Consider the following 13,945-nt stretch of genomic DNA (forward strand, 5'->3'; position numbering starts at 1 on the left):
GTGGGCCTCCCTTCGGTCCCAAGTGAAAGGTGGCAGTTGTGTTGATTAACAGCATGGGTTCAAGTCCCAGCTCCTCCACTTCCCAGCTGTATGACCTTGGGCAAGTCGCTTCACCTCTCTGAGCCTCCATTTCCTCAGCTGCCAAATATGATGATAAATAATCAAACACTCTTTCCCGGCTCCCCAGGGGTGTGTGAGGATTCAATAAGATAATCCACGTGAATGCACTTAGAAACGATGAGGCATACATGAAGTGCTCAGTAAGTGTTGGTATTATGAGAACGCACCAAGCTCGTGCAGCCTCAGAGCTGCTGCATCCACTGTTCCTGCAAAACACTCGCGGGTCCCCTCCCACTTTCTGCATGGCTAGTTCCTTACTGAAATGATGTTGGACATTTCTTAGTTTGACGTTTGCCACCCCCAGCAAATTGTGACCTGTCCGCGAGCAGGTACCAGGTTGTTTATAGCTGCAACCCCATTGCCCAGAATAGAGCCTGACACACAGTTGTTGAATGAATGAATGAATGAGTCATGAAAACACCAACACACCAGCCCCTCCCTTCCAGCTGTGTCCCTTGCTTCCGGCCATCCCCAGGCAGGTCCTAGGCATGAGGAGTCAGGAGTGGCTTGGCAGGGCAGGGAAAAGACTGAGAAATTCTGGCCCACATGGTCTTCATCAGCAAATGTTTATTACCTGCTTCTCCATCTACCCCCACTCTTCCAGGTCAGGCTATGAACAGGCAAGACACGCACACTCACCTAGAGACAAAGCAAGAAAGGGGCCTAAACTTGGCTCAGATAACGAGGCTTGGACTTTAGGGCTGCCCATTCCGCCTCCTCTCCTGAGCCTTGGTTTTTCTGTCTGTAATATGGGGAGGTTCAACTAATCCTGCTTTGTGGAGATGAAACCTTGGGGCAGCCCGAAGAATGAAATGGAACATTCATTCTGAGTTTTCCAAAGGAGAGAAGGAACTGGTATTCATTCTTTCATTCATTCATTTATTCATTCATTCATCAAAGAGGCAGTAACAGACAGGGATCCAGAAGTCACCTGTGGGGACTTCCCTGGCGGTCCAGGGGTTAATACTCCACGCTTCCACTGCAGGGGGCGTGGGTTTGATCCCTGGTCAGGGAACTAAGATCCCAGAAAACAACAAAAAAAAAAAGTCACCTGTCTGGGTTTGAATCCCAGCTCTGCCTCTTCCCAGTTGTGTGACCTTGTGTAAGCTACCTAACCTCTCTGGGTCTTAGTTTCTCCATCTATAAAATGGAGTTATGATGGTACCTACCTCCTGGAGATTTTCCAAGGATTAAGTGAGTTAGTACAAAGGTGACTAGGATAACGTTGAGTGATACATAAGGCATTTTTAAATGTTGTCAGGGGGTTTCCCTGGTGGTGCAGTGGTTGAGAGTCCGCCTGCCGATGCAGGGGACACAGGTTCGTGCCCCGGTCTGGGAAGATCCCACATGCCGCGGAGCGGCTGGGCCCGTGAGCCATGGCCACTGAGCCTGCGCATCCGGAGCCTGTGCTCCGCAACGGGAGAGGCCACAACAGTGAGAGGCCCGCGTACCGAAAAAAAAAAAAAAAAAGAGTCAGATTTGTTCTTCCCTATTACAAAATCAGACACTAAGTTTGAGGGCCTTTATATTCCTTGTCTTAACAACATCCCAGGAGGGCAGGGGATATCAATATCCTCATTTTACAGATGAGGAAATTGAAGCCCATGGTGAGCGGCAGAGCTGGGGAACGGTGATGCGTTACAGACACCTGAGCCACCTAAGAGCAGAAGTCAGGATTCATGGGAACAGTTTCATCGTAGTCAGGGAGGAAGGTGGGGGTGGAGAGTAAGGAGGGGAAGAAGTTTCCCAGGCTCATTGTAAGGCACGATGCTAGGACTAGTTCTCCCAACACTCTAGGTCATGGAGCACCTACTATCTGCTGGGTCCTGTGCTGGGTGCCAGGGACATAGCTGTGGCCCAAACACTGTCACTACCTCCACTCTCATGGAGCTCCAAGTCCAGGGGAGAAGGTGGATGAGTAACCAGGCGCGATCGGATCTATGATGGAGTTGCACAGGCAGGTGTGGGAGCCCGGAAGAGGGCTGAGGAGGAGAAATCAGGGAGACTTCCTGGAGGAGGTGATGCTAAAGCTGAGACCTGAAGGATGGGCAGGGCACGTGCCAGGCAGGCCACTCTACTGGGGACAACAAAGGCAGGTGCAAAGACCCCAGATGGGAGAGAGCAGCAAAGAGTGCAGCTCAGTCAAAGCAAAGTGTGACCCCCACAGGGCAGAGGGGGCCACAGGGCCAGCTCACACAGGCCCAGGACACAGGCTGAGAGCTTCAAGGAGGCCCAGGCTCCACTCACACCAAATTCCACTGAGACCTCACCCTGCCTGCCACTGTCCCGAATAAACACACGTGGACCAGGAATCAGGAAAATGTAAGAAGTATCCCAGCTTATACATGCTTGGAACGTTTTCCAGTCCTGTCCAACAGAACTTTCTGTGATGATGGACATGCTCTGTGTCTACGCTGTCCAAAACAGTAGCCACAGGTCCCATGTCCCATCAAGCACTTGAAGTGCGGCTAGTGTGACCAAGTGTTATGGGCTGAATTTTGTCTCCAAAATCCATGTCTTGTAATCCTAACCCCCAGGACCTCAGAATAGGACCTTATTAGGAAATAGGATGGTTATAGGTGTAATTAGTTAAGCTGAGTCACACTGGGATAGGGTGGCCCTAATCCAATAGGACTGGTGTCCTTATAAAAAGGGAAAATTTGCACACAGATGTGCACACAGGGAGAGCCCATGTGAAAATGGAGTCTACAAACCAAGGGATGCCAAAGATTGCCAGCAAACCCCCAGAATCTAGGAGAGAAGGCTCAGAACGAACCAAACCTGTTGGCACCTTGATCTCAGACTTCCAACCTCCAGAACCATGAGAGGATAAATTTCTTTTCTCTTTTCTTTTTTTTTGACCGCACCGCTCAGCATGCAGGATCTTAGTTCCCCGACCAGGGATCCAACTTGTACCCCCTGCAGTGGAAGCGTGGAGTCTTAACCACTGGACCACCAGGGAAGTCATGAAAGAATACATTCCTGTTGTTTGAGCCCCTCGGTCTGTGATACTTTGATACGGCAGCTCCGAGAAATGCACCAAGAAACTGAATTTTTAAAATTCATTTTAATTAATTTTACATACCCACGTGTGGCTAATGGCTGCTTTATTGAAACAGCGCAGTAAACAGTTTCCCATCGCTGCATCCCCCATCCTGCAGGGGAGAAACGGAGGCTCAGAACGGAGCTATCCCATCCAGAGTGGCAGACGGGGTGCTGACCCAAGAACTTGGCAAGACGGAGGCAGAAAGACCTGCGGACATTTTCTTGGCTAGGAAGATGGAAAGAGAGCACTTTCTACCAGCAAAAGGTGGCTACATCCGGAGGGTGGACCCCTGCGGCGCTGTCCCATACCATTGCCGCAAGTCCTGTGAACTGTCTAAATGCAAGGGAATTCCAAGCTCAGTCTTCAGTCGCACAGGCCACTTATCGAGGGCTCAGTAGCCACATGAGGGTCCCACACTGGCAGCACAGATGTAGAACATTTCCACTGTCGCTGAATGTTTTGTCAACACACTGATGCCACGCGCCATGGCAAAAAACACTGAGCGAGTACCGACCGCCTCCTGCGGTGGCTTCCGTCTGCTATAGGCCCATTTCACAGATGGGGAAGGAAGAGGCAGGTAGTGCTAAAGGGAGAAGTGGGTGAGATTTCCCCGAGGTCAGGAGGGCCAGTCGGCTCCCCCTCTGCTGGTCTCCAGACTGAGTCCCAAGAGATGCAGAGGCCAGAGGTGGGGGAAGGAGGCCGCCCAGGACCCAAGATGAGAGACAGGGCAGGGAAAGGGGAAGTGAACAGGGAGGGGCGGGTGTCGTGGCCCTCCCTGTGCTGCAGGCACAGCTCCAGCAGACCCACAGCCCTCATCCCATCACCCTGATGCCACATGTGAATAAGGGGCTGCAGCATCTCATCCCATCATTGAACTCTCGCGTTGCCGGGGCATAGACACCCCCCTACCCAGCCTAGCCCTGGCAGCCTGGGAGCCCCACTGAGGCCCACTGTGGGGCTGGGATTTCCTCAGAATCTCACAGGAGGGGGGGCTGCGTACACAGCAAACCCATTCATCCCTATTCCAGCACGCTCTCTGTTCCTCCTGCTGCCTCCTGCCCCACGGAGACCGTGGGAAATCCACTCGGCGTCAGCAGGCTCAGGAGGCTTCGGGGAGGACTGCAAGGCCCTGGGACACATGCCCCCGGCTGCCCTCTTCCTTCTTCTGCATCCAGCCTGCCTGCTGCTGCATCCCTGCGCGCCCGGGCGTGCACCCGGCAGCTGGACCACTGCCCCAACCGTGGGCTCAGATGCTCCGTACGCTGGAGATACTGGACAGGGGCTCCCGCATCCGGAAGCTGTGCGAGCGGGAGCCCCGAAAGCTGTCCCTCGGCCTCAGCGAGCTGTCGGTGGTGGAGGCGACGGATTGGGCCTCGGCAGCCCGGGCCAGGCAGTCCCCAGGCCCTCGCAGTCCCAACCGGAGACACGCACAGCAGAGGAAGCCCAGCACGGCCCTGCACACCTCCCGGCTGCGGAAGGAGTAGATGACCGGGTTGACCGCGGAGTTGAGCACGGCCAGCGCCAGGATCCAGTCCATGCCCCGCAGGTACTCCTGAGCCCAGACGTTGGAGCCAAAGATGTCGGCCAGCAGCAGGCCGAAGAGGGGGCCCCAGCACACCACGAAAGCCACCAGGATCATAAGCACCGTCTTGAGCAGCCGCTGAGCCTTGCGGCGGGCCGGGGTGCACGGGGCCTTCTGCCCGTTGGAGCGCACCACTCGGAAGATGGCCCCGTAGAGCACCATGATGGTGGCCAGGATGCAGGCGAAGACCACCACGCAGAAGAGGATGTAGCCCTTGGAGTAGAGCGGGAGCAGGCTGGAGCAGCGCTGGAAGGCGCAGACGCAGTTCCATCCCAGCAGAGGCAGCAGGCCCAGCAGGGCTGCCAGCAGCCAGCAGAGTCCGATGAAGCTGCACACGCGGCCCCTCTTGGTGGCCCCGTTCTCAGCCACCGGCCGCACCATGGTGGCGAAGCGCTCGCCCGCCGTGAAGAGCAAGCTGAAGGTGGAGGCGGCCAGCGCCATGAAGAGCAGGCCCTCGCGCAGGAACCACTGGGCCGGCGCCAGGCGAAAGGTGTGCGCCCCGGACAGCAGCACGTTGGCCAGATACGCGGCGCCCGTGAGCAGGTCGCTGAGCGTGATATTCACCAGGCAGTAATACACCCAGCGGCGGGAGCGCATGCGGCTGGCGATGGCCACCAGCACCAGCAGGTTCTCCAGCACCACCAGGCAGCTCACAGCCACGAAGAGCCCGCGCAGCACCCCCAGGCCGCCCTCCTCGGGCCCGCCCCGCCCCGCCAGCCGACCAGAGTGGTTGTAATGCAAGACGATGAGCCGGCTGTGCCCGATGGCCGCCAGCAGCTGGCAGGACTCGGGGACCTCGGTCGGGGCCCCCGTGGCGTTCATCGCGGTCCCCGGGGGCAGACTGAGGCCCGGGGTGGTTCGCCCCAGGCAGGGTGGAGCCGCTCGCCTTGCCCGGTCTTGGTTTCCTGTTATTTGAAATTTCCTGTTATGTTCAAGGTACCCCCAGGGTGAGGGTGAGGGTGAGGCCGGGACGGGGAGGGGCATCCCAACGGTCGCTTCCCACCCGGACTCCCGGAGGGCGCTGCGGCTGCTGCCTGCTGCGAGCCCGCGATCCCTCATTGCGGGTGGGGTCCCAGAGCGGAGGAAACCTGGTTCCCCTGTGACACCCGGGCTGGATGACTTCCCCGCCCCCATGAGCTACTCCCTGCAGGACCCGCTGTTCCGTCACCGGCTCCCCAACTGCTCCAAACCCGCCTGGCACACAGTAGGTGCTTAATAAGTGTGCGTCAAGCGGCCGCACACACAGGAGCACCACCAGCTTCCTCAGCGATACCGCAGATGCACCCCGTTTTAGCCTCACGACAGGGCCAGGACCACGCAGTCCACAGAAGGGGAAACCGAGGCCTGGAGAGGCTGTGTCTGCCCCGGGTCCCGCAGAAGAGCACACAGCCAGGAGGTGAATCCCACGCACCCACACGTTTACCCGGGGCTTCCGTGGCGGGACCCTCTCTCCCCAGGTTTTCCGTTGCCTCTCCTGCCCCTGAGCTGGCTTTGCTGGGAGCAGAGCTGCTGGGGACCGCCACCCGGGGCAGCACCTCACATCTGGAGGGGGAGGGGCTCACAGAAGTGGGGAGCTCTCCCCACCGCCACCGCACAGCCATCCTGACCCGGCTTACACTGACTCAACCAGAGAAGGGTGAGGACGGAGGTGTGTGGGCACCAAGTCGGGGAGAGGAAGTCGGGGATGATGTGTGGAGTGATGTTTGGGGGGCCTGAGGCGGGGGGACACTGCCCTGGCCAGTGTCTGAGGGGGGAGACACAGGTGTCGGAGGGGCTCTGGTGTCCCCCATGAGTGGCAGGTGGGCAGGACACAGGGGTTGAGGACAGCCCAGGGACTGTGGCCCCCTGAACCCTGAGTTCATTGCTCAGCTCTGGAGCAGGACAGTTACAGGGAAGCTCAGAGGGAGGGGCGCCCTGGGAAGTAGCAACATCTGGTCACTGGAGATGACCAAGCAGAAACGGATCTGAAGGGGGGGTTGTGAGAGGAGGGGTTGTGCAGGCAGCTGGGGGGAGGGGGGAGGGGATGAGCACCTGAGCCCCAGTCCCGGCCTCACGAGGGACCACCTGACCCAGGCACATCCACAGGGAGACACATGGCATGTTCTGAGCCTGGACCCTGGACTGAGTCCTGATCCCAGGCTGAACCCTGACCTTGGCCGAACGTGTGACCATAGGCTGACCCCAACTCTGATCCCTGACCCAGGCTGACCCCCAACCCCAGCTGAGCCCTGATCCCAGGCTGAGTCCTGACCTTGGACTGAGCCCTGATCCTAGACTGAGCCCTGATCCCAGGCTGAATCCTGACCTTGGCTGAACCCATGACCACAGCCTGACTCCAACCCTGACCCCTGACCCTGGTTGAGATTTGACCCTGAACTGAACCCTGACCCCAAGCTGAGCCCCAATCCCAAGTTGAGTCCCAACTCTAGTGGAGCCCCAACCCCAACTAAACCCCAACCCCAGCTGAGCCCCTCACCCCAGGCTGAGAGAGCAAATTGAGAACTAGACTAAAATGCTATGAGAGAGCAGAGTTTGGCTAATTTGAGGCCAAGCTGTCCAACAGCGGTGACCTTCTGCCATGAGTTACCTGCTGACCGGGTGAAAGGCCATACGTGCATTAAACCTTATTTAATCTTACGATTATCCCCAGGCTACAGAAGAGCAGTCCCCCTTCTAGAAATCTGTCCTGAAAACGCAGCTTCCACAATACACAAGTGAGTATGCAAAAGGTTACTCATTGTCATTTGTAAGTGTAAAATATTGGAAGCAACCCAGATGTCTGTACACAGGAGAGAGGCTGATGCATTACACCGCACGTCACCGTGGAGTACTACGCAGCCATGAAAAAGAAACGAGGGTGATCTCTGTGAGCGGAATGGGGTGAGTTCCACGATGTATCGTTAAGTTGAGGGGGAAGTACCAGAGTATATGTAGTATGTTACCTTTTGTATAATAAAGAAGGGGGGAGTGAAATACCCACATATCAGCTTGCTTTTGTGAAGGAAAGATAAGCCAAGAACCAATCAAATTGGTTACCTACAGGAGTGGATGGGGTTGAAATTGAAGAGAGGAGGGGATGACACCCTTTGTGTTTTCCTCTTTGTATAGTTTTTAAACTGTTAATGCTTTCTGTATTCAACAAAAATTTAAATCAACAACGATGGAGGACAGAAGCTTTAAGATGGACCGTAAGTAGAAAACAGATTAACTGAACCGTATGTCAAATGAAAAACATAACCTCACAGAAATAGAAAAGAACCAGCTTATGCAACTTTTGGACACACTACTCACTCTAAAGGCAAAGAGAACTGCAAAAAAAATTTTAAACTTGGTTCGGTACATTTGTTTTTGGGAGTGGTATAGGTGTAGTGATTCTGAAACTATCCTGTACTGTGGGACTGAGTGAAGTAGCAAATGTGGCGAAGTAGCAAGTGTGTTGATATTAGGAATCAGGTGTTCACTGGGGGAGAAAGGTGCAAAGATGAAATAGAAGAGCCCCACAGGGATGAAATGGGATGAAAGCATCCATGCGGACTTGATATTTAAACACAAATCAATTTCCTAACTCCATCCACTGAGATAACCCAATAGGAATGAGCACACCCGGCACCCAGATCTTGGCTTCTAAATATCACGCCCTAAAAAAAAAAAAAGAAGGGATCCAGGACTCTAGGGAGAAATGACTGATTCCAGGGATGGGGCAGGAAGCATACAAGGTGAGCCTGGAATGTCTTGATGCACCAGAGAGTAAGGAACGGCTCCGAGAAGGATGGGGACCCATGGGAGAAACACAAGCTGGCCAAACCTGAGACAATTTGAGCATCAACAATGAACAATCTTAAAATCACACAGACGTGCGGCTTCCCTGGTGGCGCAGTGGTTAAGAATCAGCCTGCTAGTGCAGGGGACATGGGTTCGAGCCCTGGTCCAGGAAGATCCCACATGCTGCAGAACGACTAAGCCTGTGGGCCACAACTACTGAAGCCTGCACTCTAGAGCCTGTGCTCTGCAACAAAGAGAAGCCACTGCCATGAGAAGCCCGAGCACTGCAACAAAGAGTAGCCCCCACTCACTGCAACTAAAGAAAGCCCGTGCACAGCAACGAGGACCCAACACAGCTAAAAATAAAATAAGTATTTTTTAAAAAAATCACACAGACAGAAAGTAGGATGGTGGGTGCCCGGGGCAGGGAAGGGGGGGATTCAGAGTTAGTGTTCAATGAGGACAGAGTTTCAGTTTTACAAGGTGAAAAGAGTTCTGCAGGTGGATGGTGGTGACAGTTGCAAAATGACGTATGTATTCATTCAGCCATACCTCTGAAATGTACAACACGGTTCATTTTATGTTATGTGTATTTTAAAAAACAATTAGAAAAAAAAAAAAAGAATGACCATTCCGTATGATCCAGCAATCCCACTCCCAGGCACAGACTCAGTAACAGAGTTTTAAAAAATCACCATTTGGTAACCATCCCAGCAATAATTGATCCAAGCAGGATTCGTCAGTGGATGCTAAAGTAATTAGGTGGAAGTTTGTTGGGGAGCAGGATATTTACATAATCTCAAAGTATTTTCCTACAGATGATTTATCGGTTACAAAGGGGAAAATGCCTTACTTAGAAACCGGTGAATAGCAGCTTAACCAAGACACCAAGTAAACACACAGGGAATGGGGAAAAAAAATGGGCTTCGTGGGCCTCCTGGGCCTCCTGATACAAGGCACTGAGAAGGACACATCACTTCTAGGATATTCCTGCCAAACGTGGATCACCTGCATCTGATCGTGGGAAACATCAGACAGACCCACGCTGAGGGACATCCCACAGAAAAATTGGTCTGGCCTCTTGGAAAGAGTCAAGGTCGTAAAAGGTCATAAGAGACAACAACAACAAAAAAAGCCTAAAGCTGTCTCAGAAGAAAGGAGATCAGAGATATATGAAACTACATGCAATGAGTGACCCCCAACTGAATACAACAACAGGGGAGGGGGGAGGGGGGAGTTGCTATAAAAGACGATATTGGGACAACTGGTGAAATTTTCATATGGGCTGTATATTAAATACTATTGTTGTATCAGTGCTAGATTTCCTGAATTTGACCAACACCTTCTGGTTACATAACAGGAGGTGTTTGTTTGCAGGAAATGCATTTGGTTTTTCTGTTTGTTTTTTTTGTTTGTTTGTTTGTTTGGTTTTTTGGAGTCAAGTTGCATGATGTTGCCCACTTCCAAATTACTTAGAAAAAAATTAAGAAAAAGAATTTAAAATGTGTATATTCTTTATGGAATAGATTGTATACTTTTAGATTATGTTTATAGAGAAATATAAAGCAAAAGGTTAACTGTGGGAGCATCTAGCTCAGGGGTCTGCAGACTTTTTCTGCAAAGAGCCAAATAGTAAATATTTTTGGCATTGAGGGGCAGACAGTCTCTGTCACAATGACTCTGTTGTCATCCGGAAAGCTGCCCCGGACCATGTGTAAATGAATGGGCCTGGCCATGTGACAATAAAACTTTATTTACAAAAAACAGGCTTAGAACAGGTAGTGACCCCTGACCTAGAGGAAGGGTCTATGGGAGTTCATTGTCATCGTCTTGCAACTTCTGTAGGTCAAATATTTTCCAAGTCAAAAGATGAGTGAAGAAAATGTGGGTTTCCTAACTTTGTGGTCAGATTATGGTCTCCAAATATCATCTCCCGTTAAAAAGAAGCAGGGCTCCTTGGAGAAATGGCCGGGTCCAGGGCTGGGGCTGTGAAGTATGGGATGAGCAGAAAGCATCGTGCTGGACCAGAACTATGAGCTCTTTTTTTTTTTTTCTTTTTGGCTGCACCACGCAGCATGTGGAATCTTAGTTCCCCAACCAGGGATGGAACTCATGCCCCCTGCATTGAAAATGCAGAGTCTTAACCACTGGACCGCCAGGGGAGTCCCCAGAACTATGAGCCCTTAAGGCCACTGGGTCACATCAAAAGGACTTAGGGACCAACTCAAAGAGGTTTCCACTGGCCAAAGATGAAACAATGTGGACATAAGAAGAATAAGATATGCAGTGGATAGAAACACATCAGATGTTACATCCATGAGTTCATAGTGACACAAAAGGAAAAAAAAAACTCTCTGGTGATCTTTTGTGGATATTGAGGAAGTAACAAATTATTGTGAAAACTGCTAAAGAAAAGTCAAGAATCAGGCATTTACCCTGTCTTTCCTGCACAGCCTTTACTTCTGGGTAACTAATTACTTGATAGGGGAAAGATGTTTTTTCAATCATACTCCATTTTTTAAATTGCTTTAAATTGTGGTAAATTACATGTGACATTAAATTAGCATTTTAACAATTTTTAAGTGCACAATTAAGTGGCATTAAATACATTCACATTGGGGCTTCCCTGGTGGCACAGTGGTTAAGAATCTGCCTGCCAATGCAGAGGACACGGGTTCGATCCCTGGTCCAGGCAGATCCCACATGTGCCACCATTACTGAGCCTGTGCTCTAGAGCCTGCAAGCCCCAACTACTGAGCCCGCGCGCCTAGAGCCCGTGCTCTGCAACAAAAGCCACCGCAATGAGAAGCCCGTGCACCGCAACAAAGAGTAGCCCCCGCTGGCTGCAACTAAAGAAAGCCCACGCACAGCAGCGAAGACCCAACACAGCCAAAAATAAGTTAATTAAAAAAAAATACATTCACACTGTCGTGCAACCATCCCCACCATCCATCTCCAGAACTTTCTCATCTTCCCAAACTGAAACTCTGTCCCCATGAAACACTGACTCTCCATCCCCCTCCCCCAGCCCCTGGCCCCCACCATCGACTTCCTGTCTCTGTGGATTTGACTCCTCTAGGACCTCATGTGAGTGGAATCAGACAGTACTTCTCCTTCTGTGTCTGGCTTATTTCACTGAGCATAAGGTCCCAAAGTTCATGCATGCTGTAGTGTGTCAGAATTTCCTTCCACTTTAAGGCTGAATCATATTCCGCTGTATGGGTGAACCATATTTGTTTATCCATCCATCTCTCAATGGACACGGGTTGCTTCCACCTCTTGTCCATTGTGAATAATGCTGCTGTGAACACGGGTGTACAAATATCTCTTTGAGACCCTGCTTTCAGTTCTTTTGCTTGAGCTGGGTTTTTTAACAGAAAAATTCCAGGCAATAAATGCAGAAGAAATGAAAGTGTTCAAAGTCACCATTTTTGCAACCCCTAATGATGTATGTAAGCAATGATCACCAGTGGCCACTAAGACATTATGAGAGAGGTTCACGTGGAAATTCACAGTAAATGAATCAGACTTGTGCCACCTGAACCCACTGGTCATTTTTAACGAGGTAGAGGAGGGAACCAACTGGGTGTTAATGTTGTTACATGTCTCACGGAGAGAGAGACAAAGACATGGAGACACAGAGATACAGAGAGAAAACAAACTAGATGTGTTGTCTGGAGGAGCTCACACCACCTAGGAAGTCCACTCATGTTTCTAGGTAGATCGATTCACAGGGATTACAGGGGACAGAGGAAACCATTAATCCACACCAGGGAAACAACCCATCCAGTCAGAAGGCTGGTAAACTCTACCAGATAAACGACCTGGTTTCTTCAACAAATAAATGGCAAAGAAAAAAGGTTGGGTGATGGTTATAGGTGAAAAGAGACTAAGAGATACAGCAACCAAGTGCCACGTGTGGGCTTTGTTTGGGTCCTGACTCAAAGGAACTACCTGCGGAAAAAACACGTATGACGTTTCATCATCAGCAATGAGACATTTTGCCATCATGGGCCCACCAGGCTGAGGTACTAAGAGGGACCCTGCGGCATTCTCGCCCAAAATGCATGCCGTTAATTACATCACGAGCAAACATCAGACAAGCCCAAATTGCGGGACGTTCTATAAAATAACCGGCCAGAACTTTTTTTCTTTTTAATTTTATAAATTTCTTTCTTTTCTTTCTCTCTTTCTTTCTTTCTTTCTTTCTTGCTGCATTGGGCCTTTGTTGCTGCGCGCAGGCTTTCTCTAGTTGTGGCGAGCAGGGGCTACTCTTCGTTGCGGTGCGCGGGCTTCTCATTGCGGTGGCTTCTCTTGTTGCGGAGCACGGGCTCTAGGCGCACAGGGCTTCAGTAGCTGTGGCATGCGGGCTCAGTAGTTGTGGCTCACGGGCTTCCGTAGTTGTGGCTCGTGGGCTCAGTAGTTGTGGCTCGCGGGCTCTAGAGCGCAGGCTCAGTAGTTGTGGTGCACGGGCTTAGTTGCTCCGCAGCATGGGGATCTTCCCAGACCAGGGCTCGAACCCATGCTCCCTGCATTGGCAGGTGCTGAGCGCGCCTCGAGCTCGTGCCCCGCAACAAGAGAAGCCACCGCGATAAGAAGCCCACGTGCTGCAACTAGAGAAAGCCCACGTGCAGCAACGAAGAACCAATGCAGCCGTAAATAAATAAATAAATAAATAAATAAGAATTGGGTGCCTAACTCAGGGGACCAAGGTCATGTTGACGGCATGTACTCTTGATATAATGGGACAAAACCTTCTTCACTTCTGTGCTCCTCGGACCTAAAATCTAAACCTCAGTCTAGTCATGAGAAAAACATCAAACGAAACTCAACCAAAGGACGTTTGACAAAATACGTTTTAGGAGAGGTATCTGGGAACGTGACCTTCTTTGGAAATAGGATCATTGCAGATAGGATCAAGTTAGGATGAGGTCATTTGGGCGGGCCTAATTCAGCGTAACTGGTGTTTCTGTAAAAAGAAAATTTGGACACCGACGCACACAAGAGGAGATGGCCACGTGAAGACACAAGCAGAGACGGGAGGGACACAGCAACAAGCCAGGGATACACAGAGCCACCAGAAGCTAGAAAAGGCAAGAAGGACTTTCCCCTAGAGCCTCTGGAGGGAGCACGGCCCTGCTGACACTTCAGTCTCAGACTTTGCCTCCAGAACTGTGAGAGAATACATTTGCGTGGTTTTAAGCCCCTCTGTCTGTGGTACTTCGTTACAGCAGCCCTGGGAAAGTAAAAGCTGTTCAGCACTCCTCAAAACTGTTAAGGTCATCAAAAACGAAGAAAGTCTGAGAAACCATCACAGCCCAGAAGAGCCTAAGGAGACGTGATGATGAAATGTCGTGTGGGAACCTGGGTGGGGTCCCAGGACAGAAAAAGGACATTAGGGGAAAAAAGGAAATTTGTTGGACTTCAGTTAATAA

At 51.4% G+C, this 13,945-nt stretch overlaps 1 protein-coding gene and 1 long non-coding RNA gene across 2 annotated transcripts; one reads left to right on the plus strand and one right to left on the minus strand.

The window, feature by feature from the left end:
- Positions 1 to 3,168: 3,168 nt before the first annotated feature.
- On the minus strand, positions 3,169 to 6,671 carry S1PR4 (sphingosine-1-phosphate receptor 4). The gene has a single exon (XM_032626672.1). It carries the CDS (start codon positions 5,880 to 5,882, stop codon positions 4,413 to 4,415), a length of 1,470 nt encoding a protein of 489 aa, XP_032482563.1. The 5' UTR covers positions 5,883 to 6,671; the 3' UTR covers positions 3,169 to 4,412.
- A 685-nt stretch (positions 6,672 to 7,356) lies between these two features.
- On the plus strand, positions 7,357 to 8,401 carry LOC116751183. Its single transcript, XR_004349197.1, has 2 exons — positions 7,357 to 7,462; positions 7,538 to 8,401. It is a non-coding gene; the product is annotated as an uncharacterized LOC116751183 (long non-coding RNA).
- The last annotated feature ends 5,544 nt before the right edge of the window (positions 8,402 to 13,945 follow it).

This window comes from Phocoena sinus, chromosome 3, assembly GCF_008692025.1.
Source record: "Phocoena sinus isolate mPhoSin1 chromosome 3, mPhoSin1.pri, whole genome shotgun sequence".
NCBI classification, from domain to species: domain Eukaryota; kingdom Metazoa; phylum Chordata; class Mammalia; order Artiodactyla; family Phocoenidae; genus Phocoena; species Phocoena sinus.